The sequence below is a fragment of the Mauremys mutica genome, chromosome 2 (assembly GCF_020497125.1).
Source record: "Mauremys mutica isolate MM-2020 ecotype Southern chromosome 2, ASM2049712v1, whole genome shotgun sequence".
Taxonomy (NCBI): domain Eukaryota; kingdom Metazoa; phylum Chordata; order Testudines; family Geoemydidae; genus Mauremys; species Mauremys mutica.
Window position 1 is genome coordinate 228,274,591 of NC_059073.1, and position 26,564 is coordinate 228,301,154.

The 26,564-nt window shown below is 41.1% G+C and overlaps 1 protein-coding gene across 15 annotated transcripts in view; it reads left to right on the top strand.

Moving 5' to 3' along the window:
* Positions 1-26,564, top strand: part of TBC1D5 (TBC1 domain family member 5) — a 503,676-nt gene that overhangs the window by 441,954 nt on the left and 35,158 nt on the right. For all 15 annotated transcript variants that reach the window (XM_045005374.1, XM_045005379.1, XM_045005375.1 and 12 more), the window contains one exon: positions 18,350-18,449. In XM_045005374.1, the coding sequence (XP_044861309.1) occupies positions 18,350-18,449 (100 nt within the window). The remainder of the gene's footprint in view (positions 1-18,349; positions 18,450-26,564) is intronic.

The window sequence follows — 26,564 nt, forward strand, 5'->3', positions numbered from 1 at the left end:
TGGAAAACTTTGGCTCCTGGCCCATCACGATAAGCCGCTGGCGGATTGGGATATTTTGATTATTTGGAGCATCTGCAGGCATGGAACCCCTCAGCTCCCTGTGGCCATTGGTTGGGAACGGTGTATCTCAGCCACAGGGAGCTGAGGGGCTCCATGCCTGCAGACGCTCCAGGTAAACACAATGACAATGTATTAGATATTCAATTCAGTGATTCCATAGAGTTTAAAATCATCAAATTTTGGGGTAGAGCCATTTATAAGCTGACCCCCGCTTTTGATGCGTCAGTTTTTTTACCAAAAATATTCGGCTTATGAACGAATATATATGGTATAATGTTTTAACAAAATGTTTGTGAATTCATATTTAACATGTACCTCACATTTATTCAGAAATACAAATGTCCCAAAGCAATGCCCTTTCTTAATGACAATCAAAACATTCCTAGAAATAAATGTTATATAATTTAAACTATTATAATAACTGCTTAATGAACTTATAAATGTTTTCTTGTAACATCTCATTGCTTAATCAATAGTTTGGGATTTGCTGGGTCTAATATAAAAACCCCACCTCTGCTGACATTTGAGTGTAGTATATTAAGTTTAATGAATCAATGTGAAACTGTAATTTATATTTCAGAAGATTTTTCAGCTTTGCCATTCCGATATGATTATCTTGATTTTGATATGAGGCCAAATTCAATTCAGACACTTGAAACTTGGCATTTGTTTAGTTTTTCAATGCCATTCTGACCTTGGAAATAGAAAGCATTTAAATCTGATAGGCTGCCAGGTCATCTAACCAAGGTTTGTAGAGGTACTTTTTAGATCTGTTGGAACTGTTGCACTGTTTTCAGTTTCCTTCCTTATGTAGCCACAACATTGCTGTTACTCAGATCAAAGAGCTGTGAGCATCAGGAAAGGAAATGTTTTATAAAAGAAGCTTTCTCTCTTACATGTATTGACATGTTTATGTAATTTTTGTTAAAAGGTTTTTGTTGACAGCTTCATAGTCAGCTGTTACACATCTTCATGCTTCAATTCCATTTAAATAAAAACAACTGTGGTGGGGTATAAGCAGGAAGTGAATTTTTAGGAAGTTGAACAAGAAGTTATACAAATGAAAACTAGGGTTCAGCGGTTCTCAAACTATGGGTCGGGACCTCAAAGTGGATCACGAACCTATGTTAATGGGGTCGCCACGACTAGCTTAGACTTGCTGGGGCCAGGGACTGAAGCCAAAGCCTGAGCCCCACTGTTTGGGACTGAAGCCTGAGGGCTTCAGCCTTGGGCAGTGCGGCTGAGATTACAGGCCCCCTACCTGGGGCTGAAGCCATTGGACTTTGGCACCCCTTCCCCTGTGGGGCGGTGGGGCTCTGGCCTGTGACCTGGGGTGGCAGGGATTGGGCGGGCTAAGGCTTCGTTCCCCCTTCCTGGGGTCATGTAGTATTTTTTTTTTGTCAGAAGGGGGTTGTGGTGCAATGATGATTGAGAACCCCCTGCTATAGTTACATAAGGTGAATGAGATTACAACAAAACCATATTGTTTTTCAGCCATATCTGAGGTCAATATGCTGACATACAGATCAGATTTGTAAAGCCATTTCGAAGATATTAGAAATGTGTAGAACAGTGAATAATCTGTAGTCTTTTACTGGCTAAAAGAGGGTTAAATATTTAAGTCCTGCTGAAATCATGTGTACCAGTAATAATGCCTATTTCCACATCCTGACCCATCTTTACATAGTGACAGTGTAGAATTACATAATTTGGCAGAAGGCAACAAGAGGTTTTAAAATTATTGGACAATAATTAGTGTCTGCTAGGGAAGATGCAATAAAATTTCAAAATCTTGACTGATTCGAGGCTCTGGGTAAAATCTTCAAAAGTGCCTAAATGACTTAGGAGCCCAGGTCCCATTTTCAAAAGTGACATAGACATTTAGACGCCCAAGTCACATTGACATCCAAATTGAATGGGACTTAGGCTCCTAAGTCACTTAGGCACTATTGAAAATGTTACCCTCTGCTTTTTTTCCTCTCTTTAAATTATCTAATAGTTTATCTGAGTTTCCATTTTTGCATATGTTAGTAAACTGAACTGGACTCTCATAAAAAATATGAACAGTACCATTCCAAATCTAGATGATCTGTTTTTTCTCCTTGAAAGAAATTGTAGGTTTATATTTCAATTTAGGATGTGTTGCAATTTTTTCATGTTCAGTTAAATCAAGCTTCTCCCCACAAAAAACAGCAGATCTTGTACTTTTATTGTAGCAAGTTAGTGTAAATGTTTGCATTTGTAAATGTTTTGAGTCCTTGCATAATTACTATACTTAAGCATTACCCTTCTTAAATTCTGAACATTATAATCAGAGCTCCTAAAAGATCTAAATAATGAGGTCCAACTCCAAAACTGCATACTGAATCATATTATGAATCACATCACAGAACAAATGTATCATTTGGAATAGAGAATATTTCACTTGAACTCTTATGTAGCTGATGCTTAAGAAACATTTTTAAGTGAATAAAATATAAATAGTGGTTGAATAAATCTAATATATTTAACAAGCAAATGGAAAGACTGAAATGTTGCTCATGGTGTATTGTGTTTCATAATTCAAAAATGTCTTTTTATATTATGAATCAAATCAACATTTTGCAGTGGCAAAAGAAATCACTTGTGAAAACTAAATGAGAATTTATTTGGAGTCATTAATCTATAACAAAATGTATGCTTTGGGAATTATTAATAAAAGACTAGATGGAGGCAATATTGTAACTAAAGCACTGAGACAGCAAAAATAAGAAAGAAATAATTGCATAAATATATCACACCTAGTAGGCAATTCAATAACATTTTACTAAATATTTTAGAAACACCGTGTAGGAGCACAATACATGCACTGTATTCACTCCAGAAATACATGGATTCAAGAATACTTAGTATCTTATTTCAAAGATCTTTAACATCAGAAAACTTGGTTTGGGGGATTTTTTTTAAATTATGGACAGAATACTATGACTGTTTTAGTCTCACATTTGTCTGACAGTCACTAATGTATGTATATCTAGAATTAAAAGCAAAAAGCCAGCCAAACATAATAGTAAAATAATCATAATGGGAAAAGAAAATCAGAAATCTCCTAGTTCATTTATATATTTATCATCATTTCTGTGGTACTAATCACCATTTAATCTGAGCACCTATTTATGGATATAAAAGCAACATCACAGTAGGATGTTTTTTAAAAGTATTACAGACAATGTGTGCAACAATGCCTGTACCTGAGTAGTGGCTTTTTCAGGGTTTTATAGGTTCATTTGCACCCACAGCAATCATTAATCCCCACTAAAGTGACAAATCTGAGTGGTGCTGGGACACCATATGCCTGGTCACAATGCCCAGAGCGGAGTGCTGGGCCCAGCCTCGTGCCAGTGCTGGGTGAGTGTGGGGCATGCTCATTCTCCAAACCCTGTCCTCCACGCTGAGCCTGGATTAAGGTTACGGTGCCATGGCAGAGGGTGCTGCTGAGCCTGACCAGTGTCCCACTTGACTGTAACAAGAAACGCTTAGTAGAGTGCACCCATTGAATCATGAGGCTCCATCTGCCCCTGTTATAGCTAAATTTATCAGAATTTCTGTTCTAGGGGGCCATTTCCAATTCTTTAGTCCCTTTTCAGTTTTTATATCTAGCTAAATTTGCCAGATTTGTTGTCAATCTGGGCATAATTTGTATTCTACATCTTACAACTGGGGTTTTTCCTCCTTTTCAAAGCATGGAGTCCTCTCTCTCTCTCTCTGTTTGTTGGGGGTTTTTTTTAACCAAAGAAGCCCTCTCTAGCTTCAGGATGTACTGCCAGCAGGTGGAGCTGTTTAGAGAACCAATTGCCTCTCTAACTCCCCAGTGTCTTGCCTCCACTGGAAGATGTGGGAAGTTCCCGTCTCTTTTCTCTGTCTCCACGCAGGACCTTTTTTGACGATATGTATATTTTTATTTTTCGCCCTCTCCTTGGTGCTCCCTTGGTAGGGAGAAGATATTTTTAAAACAGGACCCTGCCGGACAATGGTATTGCAAGAGAAAACACTGCAGTGTTGCAGGCTCAGCTAAGATCAAAGAGGCTTCTGCTGGTGGATCAGTTGTGCAATATTGCACCACTCTGCAGCAACGTGGCACACAAGCCTTATGCCATTTGGGGGCACGGATTCAGCAGTGCAGCAGTGGAAGCCAGCTTTTCAGAACCTTTAAGCCAGGGATCTCTGACCACGTGGTGCTCCAGGCCAAAGTAAAACATGGCAACCAGGGCAGACTACAGCAGTAGTAATGTGGCAGGCAAGCCTTCACTTGTTTGAGGCTGAAATTCAGCAGCAGGCCCTGGCATTTTGGAAACAACAAGCCAGAGGTCCTTGGCTGTTTTGTCCCCTCCCCTGGCATTCTTCTTCTGACTGAAGTGAAATATAGTGTCCAGGAGCATCTTCAAGAAGCTGCTAAATGAGAGGGCTAGGAAAAACCCACAGCACAAGATGCCCCGCTCCTTTCAGACTGCTACAGTAACTAGGTATTTTTGACCCAATTATTCCAACAAGGGCCTTAGCCAGTCATTGTTATGGTCGGTATCTTGAATCCATGCCCTGTCACTGGTTCTGTCAGTCTCTCTCTCCTTGGTTTCAGAACTCCCAGAGGTTCTGAAACCAAAACAACAGGTTTATAAAACCACTCATGGTGAGGTTCTCCATATTTGGTACCAGTTTCTATTATATCAAGGCAGTCCGAGGGTTCTGTGCACTGGTCATGGTGCACCTCTGAATGCTACAAATGTTTGTGATTATCCGAACCAGGAATCAGATGCTTTTCTGCAGCACTGTGAGAGCTGAGATAATGCCACTCAATTCCAAGCAAGAGGTTGTCCTAGGACACTCATCAGAACAGCTTTTTTAAATTATAGCAGCTAGAAAGGTGGTTCTCTTCCTTAAGTTTCCATCCAGAATTGGTTGCCACTCATAAAATATAGCACCAGGGCTACTGTTGCATGCTAGACCAAGAAAGCACAAGCTAAAAATCCTGAATAAAACAGGAGGAATTATTTTTCCTGGAGCTGAAAGTTTTGCTGACTATGTATTACATTGATTGTTTGTTTATAGTACTGCCAACTATTTGCTGGGTATTTTCCAAGCCCTCATAAAGGGGCTGTGCTCTGAGGCGCTCACAACATAAGGCATCTAAGGATTAAAACCACATACATTTGAGCAAAAGAGCAGTATGTAGGTTACTTATTTAAGCAGGTGCCAATGGGATGCTATTGAACAAGAACTAAATCATTTGAAGTTAACAGAAAAGTAGTATCCTAGGAACTCATGGTCTCAGACTCGTTAAGATGTCAGTTCAGCATCCTTGAAACGCCTGATTAGTGGGAAATTCTATTTCAGGATCCCCTCAAACTTTCACACCTATAGCACATTGAACCCAAGAGGTTTTACCTTCTGGAGCATGAATATTCAGGAAAGCTCATGAACTTCCTGCTCAACTCTATAAACAGTTTTCAAATCTGGGCATTCCAAGGGTTCTGCGAACTTGAACCTGGTGGTGCTCTTGAAAGGACAAAGTTTGCCTGTATCTCACAACCAGGGACATATTGCAGTTCTTTCTAGATGGGCTCTTGATTGGGTTTGAGTCCTACTTTCCTGAAGGACCAAGGCTTAGTGTTAGGAGACATATTCCTTGTAGCATATTCCTTCTACGTCTAGCCCTTTTTTAGCAGCACTCTCACATTTCCCAGGACCTTCAAGCTGTGTCTCTTCAAAATCTGCCTGGAATCCTTATGTGCACCTTTTCTCTGGTGAGGGGACTCTCAGGGCTGCACCAAGATTCTCTGGTTTTCACTTGAACCAATCTTTTTAAATTTGCTTTCCTTATGTTCAAAGCCAATCTATGTTATGTTCATAGGCAATCTATGGCACGTGTGCCAAAGGCGGCACACGAACTGATTTTCAGTGACACTCAACTGCCCGGGTCCTGGCCACCAGTCCAGGAGGCTCTGCATTTTAATTTAATTTTAAATGAAGCTTCTTAACCATTTTAAAAACCTTATTTACTTTACATACAACAATAGTTTATTTATATATTATAGACTTACAGAAAGATACCTTCTAAAAACGTTAAAATGTATTACTGGCATGCGAAACCTTCAATTAAAGTGAATAAATGAAGACTCAGCACACCACTTCTGAAAGGTTGCCGACCCCTGGTCTAAGCCCTTCAACTACCAGGATAATTAGTTTCACTCTTTAGCCGTGATTGAGACATTCAAATTCTGTTTTGCAACGCTAATGCTTAAAGAAAATGTTAGGATTAGTTGGCTGCCTAAGGAAGGGTGCAAATCATTCACTATATCCAGCTGGATAAATTCAGGAATTTGTCAGACCGCCTACAGATTTTTCACAAATTATGCTCCCCTTCCCCTTCTGTGAGGGCTCACTTATTCAGGAACCTCGCCATTTCCTGGCAGGACAACTCAGTACTTCATTCAAGCAATTTTACTGTATGGCTGCCCAGTCTCACTGTATTTTTTTCCTTTATCTGTTACTTTAAAGCAGAAGTATTGTCTTTATCTTATATTATTTTTGGAGAAATGGTCCTGCAGTTTCATTCTTGGTTTTCTTCGTTAAAATCTTTCATATGACAGAGGAAGGAGAAAGAATAAAAGCAAAAACTCCAGACAAACAAAAAACAATCTTCAGATAAAGAGTTTTTCCCCTCTCAATTCAATTTTATTCATGTTTTAAGTTTCCCTCCTGTTTGTGGGGATTTGTTTTGCTGCTGACTACAACCCACTTGTAAAATATCACAGAGCAGCAGTGAAAGGTATAATTTGCTTAGCTAGTTGTAATTTGTCATTCTCTGAATTGGCACATGTTGCTTCGCGGCCCTCCACCCAAGGCGTCACTTACTTTTGCATCAAATTCCAGTTGGAGGGGAAATGTTGCAATCAGTCCTTTTTCTCTTGCAGAACATTCCTGCAAAGAGAGAGAGAGAGAAAAAAAATGGAATTTCCTCATATTGGGATCTAAGTCTTCATTTCCATTTTTTTGTATAATAAATTAATAAGATGCAAAAGATGAAGTATCCTGCCTGGAAACAGCGAATCTTTCATAATGATTATAAATCAGAATGTATAGCTTGTCTTCTCAGCATAGGCATTAGGCTGGGGTGTTGGAGAGGCGATCAGTTCCCTGAATAGCTCCACCTCCTGGCACTACATTGTGAAGCTAGGGAAAGGGGAAAGTGAGGAAGGTTAAAGAAAAAAAGAGGCTCCTTCCTGTTTGGAAGATGAGCAGGAATAAGATGAGTAATGGGTCACAGAGCATCATGTACCAACTTAAGAAAATATATGGGTAGGTAAGTACATTTTTACCATTTTTCTTTTTTTAATATAATCAACCAAAATGGTTCAGCCATTTTCAAAATCAAAGAGTAGGAACAAAAATACTTTTCCTGTGATTTCCTATGAACAGCACTCATGCATTAGTGGTAGACGTTAGAAATGTGGATTTTGGCAGGAGGTAGTTCCTAGGTCAGAGATGTGTCTTTTGTTGGTCTCTTGATAATTGGCTGTGACTTATCAAAGTCATACTGTTTTTTTAAGTACTTTGTGCATGTACACTGGATTTTGAAATGCAATCGTTCAGTTGTTTGCCAATGTTCTGTTAGTTCTGCACATACGTACATAGCTTTGGAAAGTTCATAGGCAATGCTGTGTCTTTCCCTATGATTAATGGTATACAGAGAAGGAGTCACGAGGATGAGCATACTAGTGCTCTAAAATAGTATGTATTCTTAGGATGCTAAGCTTGGAAATTTGATGGGAGTTGACCACCTAGCTCACTTGAAAATGCCAGCCAAAAACCCTGGGTAGATAAGAGTCCTGACTCTCCTAGCAATTCTTTCTTATCTCAGAAATTCTTTAGGTGCTGCCATTTTTTAAAGCCTGTATTACTGTACTGCTGAATCTGACATTTCTTGTGTTCTGTTCAAGATTGTAACTTTTTTTAAAAGGCATGAAAAATCTACAAATATTTTTGTACCTTCCTTTAGTGAGTTCTTGCTGACTCTCATTGATCATAATTTTCTAGATATTTTCTGATTCTGTGTTTTGTTAGTTTTTTCAACGTGTTCCTGAATTGAAGTCAAGCTTCTGGCTTTGTAATAATCCTGGGTCTTTCCTTTAGCACTTTCTGAAGCATACAATATTAAGTTCCTCATTTCCAGTGACTGTGTGCTGTATCTCAGCTGTTTTCAATAAGTTTAAATATAGCCCTTCGAGATACATTGACAATGTTAGTCAGTATATGAAGACAGACTATATTCTGTTTAATAGTTTGCCTATTGGTTTCTCATTTCCTTCAGAATTCGAGAGGAACCCTATCTGGGTCTGCCATTTGTTAACTTCTAATATCTTAATTTGTCTATCACCAGGTTTGGCATCACCTCAAGCCAGTTGAACTCTTCCTCCTCCTTTAGAAAATATGTACCTGTTTCTGGCATTTGTTCCCAATCCTCTTATGAGACCACACCGAAGCAAATAATGTATTATTATTTTGTAGAGTCAGCAAGTTATCTGTTTCATGTTAGCTCTTGTGAGTTGTATTGACTCTTCCACTGATCTTCCTTGCATATTTGAATTTTTTTATTCTCCACAGCCCCTCACCCTCCCACCAATGGTGAGTTTAGGACCTTTATTTTCAGGATTTTTTCCCCCGTTTGCCTAATTCAGGTGGGCTAATTTCTGGAACTCTTGAGAGGTTTTGAAAGGCATAATGCTACCATAGAGCAGGAGTTCTGTCCAGCAGGTTAGTGGGTCAAGATGGTGGCCAAGGCAGAGGAAACAAAATAAACTCCAGAACATGCTTCTGCAGCTCTTGCAGTACCCAACTTCCTTCAGATATCAAGGACCTCTACTGCACTTGTTTCCTTTCCTTGGCTGACATTAAGCCACCATGCACTTAAAGGCCCTGATCCAACTAATCACTGAAGCATCTCTCAGCAAGAGAGTGGCCCCATTGACTTCAAGTTATTAAGGTAGTCATTGATGGTATAATTACTCAGAAAACTAATGTGGTTGGCTGACTAGTTTAACTTGAGCTAAATTAGCATTCTATGGTATTGCAAAACCAAATGTAACTCTATGCAAGTCCCACATGGTAGAAAGGATTTGTATTGTTGTTCCTTGTCCTGAGTGGTTAGCCAGTGTTTGGGTTCTTGCCAGGTTGTTTGCTTTAGGAGGAGAAATCTGTTATCGAGGTCAGATATTTCTTTGGTGCAATCCTGTTTATTTACAAAGAATGTACACAAATTCTCATTTAACTGAACACAGTAGGAACAAACAGTGGCAATTTCCTTATTCAGAAATCCAAATTTGCTTTCTCAGTGAGTACTCTACCCAAAAGGAGCTCTTTCTTGGCTTTGTCCCATGGCTACACTCACAGTGCTTCCTTGCTTTCTACTGGCTTTCCCTGGCTTTCTAGTTGCTTTCTGCCTCTGACGCTTACAGCTCCGGCCAATCCATGCCCCACCCTTGCATTTGCGATCAGTTCCTCTGAAGCATCTGGCAGCCGCTGTCGGAAGACAGGCTACTGAGCTAGATGGACCATTGGTCTGACCCAATGTGGCCATTCTTATGTTCGCAGTGAATCCCTCAGCCCACACGGCTCAGTCTCTGCTCAGTCCATACTACACTGGCCAGTGCTTTGGGCAGTGGCTTTCACTACACACCCATCATCACACAAAGGGGCATTTAATTGCTCCCCCATTTAGCCTTGATAAAGGATGCTCAGCACACCCATTGAATGGTCTGTGATTGATGGGAGCCATTAACACCTTCCAGCATCGCAGAATCAAAACAAGGACGTGTGGGTGTCAAGAGGACACTCCCACTAAGTCTATTTCATATCTACCTTGTGATGGTGTAAGCAGATGAAAAGCAACAAAGAATGGTGTGAAATAAAGCATCACCACCATGACTGTTGTTTATACCCTGTGCACACTGTCCATAGGAATGAAATATCTATTTTTAAAAATGTATCAAAATGCTGTGCGTGAAGAATATGTTGGTAGCATTGAAAATATGTTTAAAATATAAAATTGGCACCCATTGAGATGTAAAAAATACAAAGTATGATTGAGGTTCATAAGTTTGGTTCCACAGTTAGCAGGGAGCACAGAAAGTCTGGTAGCTTGTGTGAATGGCCTATATCTCTGTGGAATTTGAAGGCTAAACCTCCTTCTTCTGCATGAGGGTCAGCTCAACCCACCCCTATGTATGAGAGTAAACTCTGAGTTTTCCATGTGCCTTTGTGGGAAGTATTATAGCACTAATATATGGAATAAATCTTAATTCCATAGTTTTATTAATGAAAAAATCCAAGGAATGAATTTTTCTGCATTTATCATCAGTATTGCTATGAAAAATATAAAAGTAGAAAGTACTTCAAGTTAATGTTACAGTTGCATGAATATTCCCCCACCAACAAGTGATAAAGAACTGGATCAAACACAAACTACTTGTCTTCACTTTCATGGTTCTTCATTGCCCATCCCCCACCCTACCTATCCTCTCTCATTCACTACCAAGATGTCAGCTTTTGCCTCCAGGGCCAGTTCCATTACCCACTTGTTAAGTTTTCAAACAAGCATCTTCATGCTTTCTCTCATACTGCCCCCACACACTTGGGAGAAGCTGTCCAGGAGCATCCACAACGCTAACTACTTATCCTCCTTAAAAATCTCCTTTTCCAAGATGCCTATAAAAACTTGCCCATGATTAGGCTGCTGGTGTACTAAGACCACTACCTAGCATGCTGACCAATCCTTGCATCCTTGTACTCTCTGTTTGTCTGTCTGTCTGTTGATCTCTGTTGTCTCTTGTGTTATCATTGGATTGAAAGCTCTCTGAGGCAGGGACCATCTTTTTATTCTGGGTTTGCACAGCACCTAGCACAGTGCAGTCCTGGTCTGTGACTATGGCTCTGAAGTGCTTCAGGAGTATAAATAATAATGATTCCATGTGTGACAGGTTGGATCACAGGAAGCCCGTTGAGACTGCCACCTGATGTGCTGGGACTACCTCTGAGCCCGTTTTCCCTGGCAGCTTGGGACTTCAGTACCCTGTCTTGTTGAGCCAGACACACTAGCCTGCTGCAACATAGACCCAGGTCTGAACCACGCCCCCCACAAGCTGCAGGCTTAACTGAAAACGGCTTAGAAAATGCTCCTGTCTCTAGCACCCAGATACCCAGTTCCCAATGGGATCCAAAACCCAAATAAATCTGTTTTACTGTGTATAAAGCTTATACAGGGTAAACTCATAATTTGTTCACCCTCTATAATACTGATAGAGAGATATGCACAGCTGTTTGCTCCCCCAGTTATCAATACTTGCTCTGGGTTAATTAATAAGTAAAAAGTGATTTTATTAAATATAAAAAGTAGGATTTAAGTGGTTCCAAGTAATAACAGACAGAACAAAGTGAATTACCAAGCAAAATAAAACAAAAACACGCAAGTCTAAGCCTAATATAGTAAGAAACTAAATGCTGGTAAATCTCACCCTCAGAGATGTTCCAATAAGCTTCTTTGACAGACTAGACACCTTCCTAGTCTGGGTCCAGCAATCACTCACACCCCCATAGTTACTGTCCTTTGTTCTAGTTTCTTTCAGGCATCTCTTTGGGGTGGAGAAGCTATCTTTTGAGCCAGCTGAAGATAAAATGGAGAGGTTTCCAGGACCTTATATAGTCTTTCTCTTGTGGGTGGAAACCCCTTTGTGCTCCTGTGTAAAATCCCCTCAACCTGATGGAGTTTGCGGTCACCTGGGCAAGTCACATGTCTAAGAATGCCATTTTTTACATGTTAGTTTGAAGATTCCCATGAAAGCTCAGTTGTGGATTGGCGTCTCCCAAAGTCCCTTGTTAGTTAAATACTCCCAATTACTTGAATAACCCCTTCACACTATGTTGACCAAATCTGCCTTATGTGCTTCCTACAGCAAACACTTTAAATACAAGCATAGATCCAACGCTCATAACTTCAGATATAAAAATGATACATGCATACAAATAGGATGAATATATTCAGTAGGACATAACCTTTGCAAAGATATGTTACATGGCATATCTAGCATAAAACATATTCCACTTATGTCATATTTACACTCATAAGCATATTTCTATAAAGCATTATGGGGTGCAACATCACACCATGTTTATTTTTAAATTCCATTTTATATTACTCATCAGTGGGAAGTAATGGTTTTAAATGTCAGCACGTGTTGTGGGCAAGCACGCTGCTGGCATGGAACATAAAGATTCTCGGGGTGTCAAAGAGCACAAAATTGTCATGGGTTCATCTGTTATATATTGGCTTGTTAGCAGGGCCAGCTTTAGGAACTGCGGGGCCCGATTCGAATACCCGGCGGCGGTCTGGGTCTTCGGCGGCACTTTGGTGGCAGGGGGTCCTTCACTGGACTGCTGCTGGGTATGTAAAAAAATTAAAAAGGCGCCTAAGGCGCAGGGCCCTCTTAGGTGTGAGCGCGGGGGAAGTGGCCTAAAGCCAGCCCTGCTTGTTAGCCAGAAACAGAATTGAAATAGACTACTGCAACAGAATGGAAACATTAGGTGCTATTTTCCTATCCAGGCTACATTTGTGTAAAGAAGTGGAAGAATTAACATGGTGTGTTCATTTGTCTGCAGTGCATCTGAAAGTTACAATAGGCAGATGTAAAATTACATTGATAACCTGAACACATACCCTGTGTTTGTTGTGAATATGTATTTGTGCCAGTTCCCTGTTTCCAACTTTATTTTTCCCCTTTGATATTCTTTTAATGTTCCAGTATTGACAGGTTTGAATTCTACTATATTTTGTCTTGCCATTTTGACAGGATCTAAGGAGGGACTTGCTTAAATTAATGTAATTATCTACTTGAATTTATTGTTCAAGGAGTTTGGCATAAATAACTTTACACAAGCCAGATTAAGTAGTCCCTTTGAAGATAGTTTCTTCATTGCTGCATATGACACTTTTTATTGCTGCTAAGTGTCTACAGATTCAGACTCATTCAGCTGTAATGCAGATGGACTTTTCCCATGCTAAATATTCTAAGCGATTAGTAAACTTCTGCAAAACACAAAGAATATGAAATCTAAGAAACTATATCAACCTTTTACAAATTCATTCAACTGTATTTATTAAAATAATGCTGTTTATGTCTTTGGTAATCTATCTTGATAAGTTATCAGATCATTTAATTTTCTTCAGCTCTTGAAAAATATTTTGTTTTCCGTTCAGTTTAAACATGTACATAACACAGAAAACACTAAATATAGTTGTGCCCTTCATTCCTTGGTCAACAAAAGTAAAGGGTATATGATAACATAAAGGACGGGGGGACTAACATCCCTATTTGTTTTGCATTTTGATGCGTTTCTTTGATGCCTTGACAGTTTGGTATTTGGATATTTATTATGCAGAAGCAGAATACATGTATTGTGAAAGACTGATTTATTTTCAATTGCAAAAAAAAACATTTTGGTGAGAGTGGCACCTGCTAAAATCATTTTTCTTGAGATCTTGGATTTTATATACTGCATAGTTTCAGAGGCCTTGAACGTAGCTTCTGCCAACTTAATACAGCTTGCAAAGCAATGAGCTGTGAAAAATTAGGATCACAATGTCATGATCATAAAACCTTCTGTAATATGTGCATAAGGGTATTTGAATGATTTCAGTTAGAGTCACAACTCTGAGCAGGGGCGGCTCCAGGTACCAGCGCTCCAAGCGCATGCCTGGGGCGGCAAGTCACGGGGGGCGCTCTGCTGGTCGCCGCTAGGGCGGCAGACGGTGCCTTCGGCAGCTTGCCTGTGGAGGGTCTGCTAGTCCCGCGGCTTCAGCGGACCTCCCGCAGGCACGCCGAAGCCATGGGACCGGCGGACCTTCCGTGCTTGGGGCGGCAAAATGTCTAGAGCCGCCCCTGACTCTGAGCTTTCCTGAATCCCATGAAGCTTATTGAGATACAGACTAGACTGCAGGCACCACTGTTGTTTTTTTTTTATTATGAGTCTTTCAATCAGGAGGAAAAATCCAAAATATACTTTCCAGTGTCATCCTTCTATTGGTGGGAAAACCGGAAAGGATTTGGGGGAATAGAAAGTTGCAGAAGCAAAATAAATGTAGAAGTAGAGGAAATGAAGCAAAATTAAAGAAAATAAATGAGAGGGATCATAAACAAAAAGTGAAACAATGTGCATGGTCAAGGGAATCATCAAATGTAAGAGAAGGCCTGAATACAGACGCAAGGAAAGAAGAATATGAGAGAAACACAAATAAGTGAATCACGTTTGCAGGGTTTAGCCTTACCAGAAGGTAGAACAGTTTGGATATAATATGTGGAAATAGTACCAAAAATGCTCTGCTTGGACTTAGGAGAAATTGAAGTCCATTTTATGTTGTCAGAGGAATGTGAACCAATATTACCTATCAGTTATAAACCCACCTGCTTCATTTTCACTTTCAAATTTAGTTCAAGGTGTTGCTGATTATCTTTAAAGTTCTGAATGGGCTGGAACTATGAGGGTGTGGGTAAGAGTTTCTGGGACTGAATTTTGCAGAATTTGTTGTAGGGCTGGGTGGGGAGGGGGTACTTCTCATCATTAAGATTCATTTCTCTTGGTCTTCCAAGCCAGGCACAATGGCTCATTTGTTTGATTTAGCTGTTGTTTGATTTGTTTCTCCTCCTCACAACATGATCCCCAGTGCCTGACTGCAGCAGTAGTGGTTTTGAATAATGCCTACACAATGTGGGTAATTTCATTTAGTATTATAAAATGTTGAAAATAAATGCCTAAATGCAGTTGTTATTCTATAAACCTTTAAAAAGGAGTTAAATTAGTTTTCTCATACTGACAGCAGATTTTTTTCTGTGGTCAAGTGGTCAACTTCACAGAGTTATGGTTGAATTATTTTGAACCCCTTTTCACCTATCCCCACCCCCGTCAGTCTGACTGACTGGCAGTTCAGTTCCCAAAAGAATTACAGAGGATGATGTCCTGATTTTCATTGATATTTATGTAAGTATTTCCTAGCTTTACACTGTGTAGTTTGGGTGTTTCACCCAATTTTACAGTCATTGTGTATGATTCTGGGAGAGCGCACTTGAGAGAGCAGCACAACACATTTTAGCACCTACAATACAAGTTACAATTCCCAATGCAACTCCTTCTCTCACATTTTTAATTTTTTTGTAGCCTACCACATAGTGGTATCTCGCTGCATGGTATCTTTGTATGCAGCCTCATTTTTCCTTCTGATTGCCATGACTTTTCTTTCTTAGTACGTGTTTTTTCATTATAACTCAATTCCTTGTGATCTGCTTTTGGGTCAGGGAAATTCTTCTTTGCCTGCCCACTATTTTACATACCTGTTACAGCACTTACTCATTCTTAGTCCTGTGATAATGTGTAACACAGAGATCAGACTCAGTGATGGTTTGGCTGTTCAGCAATGGAATTTATATACAAGAACTCTCAGGCATGTTCTCAGCAAAGTGTAAATGCAGAAGTTAACATTTATAGGAACATAGAGCAACGGTCTGACAGAAAAATTCATGTAATGTGGTGTGAACTAGAATCGAGAGAGTTGATGCACCTTTGTCTCATACTATTAGTGTAAGGATTTATTATAAATATTGGAAAAGAAGGAAAATATGTTTAGTTGCAATTTCCATTTTTACATTTGCAAGGCATTAAAAACATTCCTGTTTCCCAGGTTAAAACAAGAGTGTTACATAGACATTGTAGGTCTTTGGTTACTCTTCAATCTTACTATCAATCTCAGCTAGGAAATTAACTGGTACTTAGTATAACTGGAGAGTTTCATTTTACTGTCTAAGTGTCCACAGCTGCACCAGGAATGTTTTGAAAAACAATTTAGTCTGATTTTGATTCATGAATATGAAGAAAGATAGAAGTGTGGAAAATACAGAACTATTTATTACCAGAAGTTCAATTTCCATGTCCAGTTCCACAGGAATGACATTGGTATGTGCATCTGTGTTTAAATTGTTAGATAATGCTGCTATTGCAAGTTGATTGGATATGAGTTTATAGTAAAATGATCGAATCTAGTCTCCTTTCTCAAGCTGGTAACTAAGTATCAAAAGTAGTAACAGGAAATAGAGTAGATTATTTTCTGTAGTAATTGCAAGATGTAGTTGCTAGTGAGAGGTCTTTAAGTACTACATTTGTTGATAGAATTATAACAGTGTGCAGCCTAGTTAACACTGTCAGTATTTCGAATTTCGAACTTGACTTATTTATCAGCAATTTGTTTGTTTTGGCATTAAAAAAAATGACAAAGAAGGTATGTAAGCTGAAAGTTGTGTTCGTTTACAGGTTTTTCTTGCAGAATGCTAATTTAAACAAATGCTTTCTTTTAAATAGTTGGTGGTGAATACAGGTCATCTGAGTGCCAAGTTTCCTTCTCTTTGCTGGGCCCTGGCTCTCAGTTTTCTGATAATCATTAATTTAGGATTAATTATGCAGCCAAATAAAGGTTGTTTTATCCTTCTACATTGCTGTTTTCCTAGTAATACTTAATTCACAGTCTGAGGACCAACAACCTCAGCCAGGAAAGACTGTAATACATCTGTAAGCCTCCCAATGTGGAGGAAGAGGAGGAGCTCAAAAGCAGGGCCGGCTCCAGACCCCAGCGCGCCAAGCGTGCGCTTGGGGCGCAGTCCCGCGGGAGGGCGGCAGGCGGCTCCGGTGGACCTCCCGCAGGCATGCCTGCGGAGGGTCCGCTGGTCCCGCGGCTCCGGTGGAGCATCCGCAGGCATGCCTGCGGGAGGTCCACCGGAGCCGCGGGACCGGCGACTGCCAGAGCGCCCCCCGTAGCATGCCGCCCTGCTTGGGGTGGCGCAAATCCTAGAGCCGCCCCTGCTCAAAAGTGACCTTCTTTTGCATACTGCTATACTGTGAATAAAAAAAAACTTGCTTGAACAGGAAGGATGATTAATCTTTGGAGCAATTTTTCTAGGGGCATCGTAGATTCTCCATCACTTGTCTTTAAATCAAGACTGAGAGACTTTCTAAAATATATGCTCTGGCTCAAACAGAGGTTATGGGCCTGATGCAGGAAATACTGTGTGAGGTTCTGTGACCTTTGTTATACAGGAACTACATTATCATAATGCTGTCTTCTGACCTTGAAATCTATGGATCTTAAAAAATGTACTTTAAAAATATTAAATGCATGTTTACTGAACAGACCTTAAAGATTCCATAAGAACGGCCACATTGGGTCAGACCAATGGTCCATCTAGCCCAGTATCCTGTCTTCCGACAGTGGCCAATGCCAGGTGCCCCAGAGAGAATGAACAGAAGAGGTAATCATCAATAATCTATCCCCTGTCGCCCATTCCCAGCTTCTGGCAAACAGAGATTAGGGACACCATCCCTGCCCATACTGGCTAATAGCCATTGGTGGACCTATCCTCCATGAATTTATCTAGTTCTTTTTGAACCCTGTTATAGTCTTGGCCTTTACGAGATCTTCTGGCAAAGAGTTCCAGAGTAGCTGTTCTACTGTACATTGGTTAAAAAATACTTTCTCCCAAATATTACACAAAATATGCATTTGGAGTTGTAGTTGGTCTATCATGGAAATACACGGTTTTTTTTCAAATAGAGCATGATTCATTAGGTAAATAAAATGAATGCCTAAATATATGGTGAATAAGTATATGTTTAGCTTATACTAAATATTCAGAGTGGCTAAGCTAAAAGGCCAGTGTTTTGATGGAATATGGTGGAATTTTTAGGGAGGTTATAGTAATAATGTCTAAAGTATGTGACTGTGCTCAGTGTGAATTTGCATAATTTGTGTAGGTTCATGACCTGTCTCCGTTGGATTAGGTTTGCATAGACCAAAATACATATTTGTCCAGAAATATATCCTATTATCTCCATCAATGAAATGTAATTGTTAACCTTTCATAAAACATTGGATGGGAACTGATGTTTTGTGGGTTGGGGGGGGTTCCAACTAATTATTCAACTAATATGAAAAAAAATGGTACATTAAAGGACAAAGACATCATTAAGAATGATAAAAGAAAGAGAAGTCAAAATGATTCCATTTCACCTACAAAAGAAAAACCTAACTCTGTTGTTTCCAAGACTTACTGATAGGCAAAAATGAGACCATAACCAGTGGAATGTTCCAAACATTTTAAGGGCATTGCTTATCAATTTTATTGTATGTTAGGTTTCTTAAAGCTTATCCTTTCAATTGTAGGAGGAAGAATTGGAGACTCAAATTTCATTTCTCCAAGGACAACTAAATGACCTAGAGGCCATGTGCAAATACTGTGCAAAAATGATGAACACACATCTTGGTAAGTGAAGTACCCTAGACAATTAATGCTGGCCTATAAATCTTTCTTGAGGTTTTTTCCATGTTGCATACCTGGAATTATGTAATAGTTCTGTAGTATAGTTCGTATAACTTTGTAAGTCATGTTATAAACTGAATTAATGTATCAAATTGTTGTAACAGCTGTTTCTAACCACCATTTTTTTTTATTCTTAACCTTCTTGCTTTTAAATGTGGGTGCTTTTTAGCCTATTGATTAACATAAGGATAAAGAGCAGACATGTTGGGACAGATGGCCTTTTCTTGTTCTTAGATTTCTTGTATTCTAAAGGACCACACAACTCAGCTCATTTTACAAGTCCATGTGCAGTTCAGCTGTTACACAGTGATCCTTGATACATTGAAATATGTTTGTAGAAAATCTATATATTTTCATCAGATGTAATGGTGTGGTGATTACTTTCATTACATAAAAATGTTTTGTTGCTCCAGTTACTCCAGGCTGGTTCCTAATCTCTTCTGCCACTTCTTGCTCTGACATTAGCAGCAGAAGACATGGATTAACAAATAACTGGTGTATTGGGAAATGGGATCAAGAGTGGAAGTTATTGGATTTATATACTACAAAGGCAAATTGGAGAAAAAAAACTGCAGAGGAGCCCAATATATGTGTACGTAGACACAATAAGCAAAGCTCTTATAAAATTATATTGAGCCAAATTCCAAGAATTGCCCTATTCAGCCACATAGTGTAAAAACTGCCAGTACTACAGCCCTCACTAGAATCTTCCAGCCATGTTCTTTTTGACAAAGCAACCTTCACTTGGACCCTCCAGTTGTTATCTCTGTGGCTCTGCTTTGTCTGCGGTTTCCAGTCCTGGATACCTGGTAATATTCCAGGTAACATGTAGTCAAAGCTTTTTGTTTTTCTGATTGCCCATCTTTTCAGTGCTCCAGCGTATAGTCATGGAGAATGAGGCTGCTTCTTGACACCCTTGACACAGTCTTTGTACAATACTTAGTTCCAGTCCAGTGAATCTAAGTCTAGTAAGGCATATTTTTGACCACTCAAGATTCTGAATTTGTACTAATGCCTTTTTGATGTATTTTGCATTAAGGGTTTGCCTCAGTAATCTAAGCATCTCATTTTCTCCAAGACAGTTTTAGAGCAGCTAGCCCTTTGGAAGCTCTTGAAAGCTTTGGAGCTTAGTTCCATGTAATGTGGCTTTGAGCTTGATGGTGTTCTGGGTCTTTCTCTTGTTTTTTCCCCCCAGTTTCTCTTTCAGGATATAGTCCTTTTCCTAAAGACCACAGAGGTAGGAAGGAAGAAGGCCCAGCTGCCTCTGGAAGTTTGGATGTAGCACAGGGGTGGGCAAACTATGTCCTGCCTGGCCTGGGAGGCTTGCCCCCGGCCCCTCCCCTGCGATCCCCCCTCCTCCGCAGCCTCAGCTCGCTCGCTCTGCCGCCGGCACAATGCTCTGGGCAGTGGGGCTATGAGCTCCTGGGGCAGCGCAGCTGCAGAGCCTGGCCTGACCCGGTGCTCTGTGCTGTGTGGTGGCATCAGCAGCAGCGTAACCCAGTTTCAGCCCAGCGGCACGGCTGTAGCGCTGCCAGCCACCAGTGCTCCAGGCAGCACAGTAACGGGGCAGGGAGCGGGGGGGTTGGATAGAGGACAGGGGAGTTCAGGGTGGTGGTTAGGGGGGAAACAGGGGGTTGAGTGGGGGCAGGGGTCCCGGGGAGGCAGTCAGGAAGGACTGGGGGTTGGATGGGGTGGCGGGGGCAGGCAGGGGACAGGGAGAAGGGGTGGTTGGATGGGGCAGGAGTCGGGGAGGGGGCCCGATAGGATGTGGGGGCCAGTCCATGACCCCCTCCCCTAACCGGCCCTCCATACAATTTACGAAACCCGATGCGGCCCTTAGGCCAAAAGTTTATCCACCCCTGATATAGCAGGAAGTTATGCTGCAGGAATTGAACATGATATTTTAGGTCTATCTGGAACTGTCACCTGGACCCAGTGAGCTTTGAGGGGGATCACCTGAAAAGCCAGCTGCTAAAGCCATCCCAGGGGACTCCAGTAAGCCTGGTCAGAAGCCAGTCTAGAACAATTTGTCCTTGAAGCAAAAGCCTGAGTTTCATCACTCAGTATCGGTTCCACTCAACCAACACAGTCCCAGTTTCCTTCTCTGCTCAGCAGATCTGCTTCACTAGTTCTCTTGAAGCAATCTGCATTCTTCTCTTTGAAGCCAAATGTTCCATTGCATACGAAGGCCTGGCATATCCTGGTGGTGGTACTGAACTCCAACTCATGGGAAAAGGTGTCATGTCCACAAAACTATTGAGCACAGGAAACAGTGAATGAGCACCAGCCACCCTCAACATACCACTACCAAAGCCTGCAACGTAGGCACTCCCTTCTTGAACCTGTGATACTGACCAACACCCTTCTTAAGACAAAGTATTTTTATTTAGTAGTTGGAAGAACCTTTATGCATGTCTATCTTGTTTAAAGCACTACCATCCCATATTGTCAACCTGGGCAGGATTATCTTCTTCAGACACCCCCATAGGTGTCTGTGCCTGAGTGTCTCTGTCTGGTTCTCCCTCCAAGTATGTCCTTTTAAAACCTTCCCAGCCTTCATTGTTCTTCAAGAAGCCTCCTGGTCGGATAAATTCCTAGGCTGCCCTGAGGGGGCATGGTTATTGGAACAGTGTCATCAGATTTAATATTTCTGGCTTTGTCCCTTAACAACCCTCAAATGGAAGCTGTTAGACAACTATCCTGACTAACTAACTCTGCCTGGGTTATCCATGATGGTACCCTACTGGGGAGAAGTTCATCAAAAATATTCATGCAGAAAGCACAATGCCAGTGGCAGATCAAGGTACACTATTAGCAGTTATTAAAGAGCACCCCAATATTCGTCATACTGAGACCACAATTCTTGACTTGGCCACTCATGTTAAGAGCTTCAGCATTGACCTGTCCTCTCTCCAGTCAACATAGTATGCTGAATTACATGTGTGAGAGCTGGGAGAGATTCATGAAGACAAGGAATGCTGTTTGAATGGACTTTTATTTACAATAGTCCAAATTTTACCATAGAATTATGTATTTTTATCTAAAAACTCTACTACATTTGCCAGTCATTTTTTAACAAAGATACTGTGGCTGTTTATCACAAAATTATCCGTAGAATAAATGAGTGTACTGAGTATCAAAAATATTTAATAGTTGCAGAATATTTTTTCCGTGAAGTTATCTGAAAATGATTTGTGACCTTCTGAGTAAGTTTTTTAGTCTCCTTCTGCTATGGGAATATATTTATTACCACCAGTGACTATAATAGTTCATTATATAGGTTACTTATTTTTCATAGTCCAAAACTGCTCAAAACCACTCTTAAATCCTATATCCTACTTTAAATCTTTGAACCTCTTGTAATTATCTTTTTAAGCAAATCCACAATTGTACTGAGTAACTTTTTCTTTTACATAATAGCCCTTTGTATGAAAATAATTTTGTTTAAAAAAAAATCTTTTGCACAATTTTCCACACCACCACAAAATGACGACATAATTTTTTACCTAAAACATGCCAATTTGTTACCATGGGATTGAACAAGAGATTGCCAACATTATAAATTCACTCCATGGAATCTGAAGAAGGAACAGATGGTTAGAATGGCAATTTTTGTTTGTGTATATACACAAAAGCTTTCTCATTAAGTGCTCATCTACTTCTCTTGCTGCACCACACACTGACGACATAATTATATGTTTATGACTTGGCAGTATGGAAATGAATGATGTTCTATGAATATTAGAACTTGGTAGCACGAGGAGGAGTTAAAACTTGTTTTTTGTGTGTGATGAAAATGAATTGAAATAGGTTTATGATCCCTGAGATGGTTCAATAAGATGGATGTGCAGAGCTTTAACCTTCTGGGATTTCCTTTCTCCAGTGTAATACAGCACATCCGCGCACGTAGGTCCATGCATGAGAATGACCATTAAGTTCCCAGTAAAGGATGGCATGTGCCATGGCTGCTGAGAAGGTCTAGTGACTCTTAACGCATCCAACTGCCAATCTTTAGATTTGTATTAGTGGCTGGGAATGCCAGGTTGGAAGGTAGATCTTGATTCTCTTCTCTGCTCTGCCACAAACATGCTTTGTGACCTTGAAAAAAAATCACCTAACTTTGTGTCTCAGTTTGTCCATTTGTCAAATGGAGATGCTCACAAGGGTTTTGTGAAGCTTAATTCATAATATACATGAAGACTGTTAATGCAGCTGCTGGTGAAGGAATTTACTCACCATTATTGTTACTGCACAGCTACATTTCCCTTAATGTTTCTCTTCACATCTATTGGTTTTCTTCAGGAAATAATATTCTGATCCTAGTGCCCTTAATACTGTGATAATATTGTTCCTATATTTTAAAATATTTTCAACATTTTTCTTATGAAAGGTATACTTAGTGCACCTCAGGATGCAGTGCTTCACAGAACTTTAATTTACTTGTTAAATATTACATACAATTTAACATTTAATATGTTATGTCCTTATTCATTATTCCTTCTCTTACTACACCTCTACCCTGATATAATGCTGTCCTCCGGAGACAAAAAATCTTACCGCGCTATAGGTGAGACTGCATTATATTGAACTTGCTTTGGCCCTCCTGCTCCTTGTCCCCTGACCGCCCCCTCCAGAGACCCCCGTCCCCGATCACCCCCAGGACCCCACCCCCTACCCAACCCTGCTGCTCCCTGTTCCCTGACTGCCCTCCACCCCCTGACAGGCACTCACCAGCGGTGGTGGGAAGTGGAGCAGCCCAGCCCACTCCACTCCACCAGCTCCCAGCCGTGGCGCTCCACTTCCCACTGCCGGTGAGTGTGGGGAAAGGACGCCCCCTGTACTCACCTGCAGCAGGAAGAGGAGCACCGTGACCCCAGCCCACTCCGCTTTCCTTGCCCTGGCCCCAGCCGTGTTGCTCAGGGGTGGGGTGGGGGAAGAGGAGTTGGGGAAAGGTCCAGCACTCACTGGCAGCAGCAGAAGCAGAGCAGCCCAGCCCCAGCCCGCTCAACTCTTCCAGCTCCCAGTCGCGGACTCTGCTTCCTGCCCACAGGTGAGTACGGGGGGCGTCCTTTCCCCAACCTCCCGGCACTCACTGGCAGTGGCGGAAGCGGAGCAGCCCAGCCCCAGCCCACTCCACTCCTCCAGCTCCCAGCCGTGGTGCTCCACTTCCCGCTGCAGGTGAGTACGGGGGGGCATCCTTTCCCCAACCTCCCTGCACTCACCGGCGATGGGAAGCAAAGCGCTGTGGCTGGGACCTGACACGCTGATCCGCCGGAGCGTTGCTTTACCGCATTGTATGTGAACCCGCGTTATATCTGGTCTCGTTATATCAAGGTAGAGGTGTATAATGTAGAAGCAACATCCTAGCAGGTTCAAAAAATGCCCCCAGTATGGTCATAGAATGTTCCTTAAGGACAAATGTGACCCCTGTCTGATGTCTCAGAGCAGATCATGACTAACCTGGTCTGTGGGATCTGTGCCAGACATCACCATGGTTTCTGAGATCCCACAGTGACTGCCTGAAGGCTCCCCGGCCCCCACTGAGTTTGTCATGAAAGTGAGTTTGATGTATTAGTTTAATATCAAGTCAGTCTGGAAGGCCTCAAAGAGAAAAGCTGCATGTGTTCCAGAGCCAAGTATCACAGCTGGACATTAAGCACTAGCTGATTTGGCACAGATCCAGTGACACAGGTTCTAATACTGGCATTTGACACCCTCTAAATATTCAGCGCTCCAGCATCATCAGTCCAGTTTCTCCTGCAGCACAGATCTAAATCTGGATACAGTCTAAAGCTGTGGGGCAGGGACTGTAACGTATTATATGTTCATACAGCACCTAGCACAATTGGGCATAGCAGGGTTAAGGCCTCTAAGCACTACTGTCTTATAAATGTTAAATAAATGTTAAATAATAAAGTAGAGGTGAACTCTGAAATCTATCGTTCACCAGCAGTGGTCTGGCTTTAGCAGGAGGTATGCCAGAAGTTTTCACAGCTGCTCAGTGATGATGTAAACTTGTTTGGGGGAAAAGATAAGAGGTTAACATGACAAAGATACGGTTCATCTTTCATTCCTTGGGGTCTGTCATTGTAATGCAGAGGTTCTCAAACTTCATTGCATTGCAACCCCCAAAAAATTACTACATGACCCCAGGAGTGGGGATCGAAGTCTGAGCCTGCTAGAGACCCACCATCCAGTACAGGAGGGCCAAAGCCCGAGTCCCTCTGCCCTGGGCGGGGGGCCAAACTGAAGCCCTCAGGCTTTGGCCACAGGCAGCGAGGCTCGAACTTCAGCTTCGTCCCGAAGCCCCAGCAAGTCTAATGCCAGCCCTGCCGACCCCATTAAAATGGAGTCACACCCCACTTTGGGATCCTGACCCATAGTTTGAGAACCATTGTAATGGAATGCAAAAAGAACGAGGAGTACTTGTGACACCTTAGAGACTAACAAGTCTAAGGTGCCACAAGTACTCCTTCCTTTTGTTGATACAGACTAACATGGCTACCACTCTGAAACCTGGAATGGAATATTAAATTGTATTATACTGTTCAGCCACGAGATGGTGCTGGGTGTAAAATACCTCATACCTGGCAGAGCTTTAAAGTATCTTTTGGTGAATACTTCTGGTGTGTATAAGCAAGCTCTGTAGCCAGTCCCATATCTGGTACAGGAGCATGACAGTCATCCAGCTCTTCGCTCGGTCTTAATATAGAAAAAAGAGAAAAGCATTTGTCAAGAAACCAGTCTGCATAAGGTAGTTCAGCATTATCAGAATGAAGGAGCAAGGACTTGCCTCCAGCAGAGGCCTTTGGGTCTTAAGTTTCAGACCTGTAAATATTGAAAACCTGAACATCTCCAGAATGATTAGCAAGGCACCTGGTATTTGCTTTGGAGGCACTTCTTGTGAGATTAAGGGACAGTTGTAGCAATATCACTTTGAACGTACGGGTCTTCTGCTCTGTTAAGCCAGTCTGCACATTTGGTTTGGGAAAATCCCACCAAGTTGTCCAGCTCAAGTTATGTAATTGAGTTAAGTCGTACCTAGAAGAGAGATTGTAGGAAACGCAGTCCTTCCGGACAAAAAGTGCTATCAAGCCCATGCCATTGGTCTATATACAGTATTTGTAAAGTGTGTGCAATGTAGTACTGAATTTTTGTATTAAGTATAGTGTGATAAGACTGAAGATTATGAAATGGTAATTATAGCTGACTTTGCAAGCCCAGGTTGAAATGAAACATTTTCTTATCTGTAGGGAATGAGTAAAATAAAATTAGTTCCCTTTTATTTGGGGCATAAGTAACATAATCCATACTTTATAAATTCAGTGTTATTAAAGGTGCTGAAGGGGGAAAAAAAACACCTCACCACCCTGCCCTTTAGTTCAGAGAGGGCTGTTTCTTTTGTAAAAGAGCAAAAAAGCTTTAAAAGATTGTTTAAAAAAACCCCTCCTATTAAATAAAGTTTATTTCATATTTTTAAATTAAATGTATGAAACAAAAGGTAGCTGTATAGCTGGCTTGTCAGAGAGCTGATTCTCTACATGCTCAGATATATTTAGAGACAGCCTTTTCTGTTCTATAATCCAAAAACTGTCAGTGGAAAAAATGAAATATCTAGCTCAGTGGTTCTCAAACTTTTGTACTGGTGACCCCTTTCACATAGCAAGCCTCTGAGTGCGACCCCCCCCTTATAAATTAAGAACACTTTTTTATATATTTAACACTATTATAAATGCTGGAGGAAAGCGGGATTTGGGGGTGGAGGCTGACAGCTCGCGACCCCCCCATGTAATAACCTCGTGACCCCCTGAGGGGTCCCAAACCCCCAGTTTGAGAACCCTTGATCTAGCTAATGATAGCAAATTAAAACTTTATGGGGTTAGTCCAACTGGGAAGGACTTGCACATTAATGATATATGCAGTGTATTAATGTTCATTGTGTATTTAAGTTGAGCTTTAAAGTGTGATTCCATTCTGAAAAGTGACTCTGGAAATGGCATTGTGACATTCCATGGTTATGCCATCTCAATAATGTGTTTTGTTTATAATTTAAAAGAT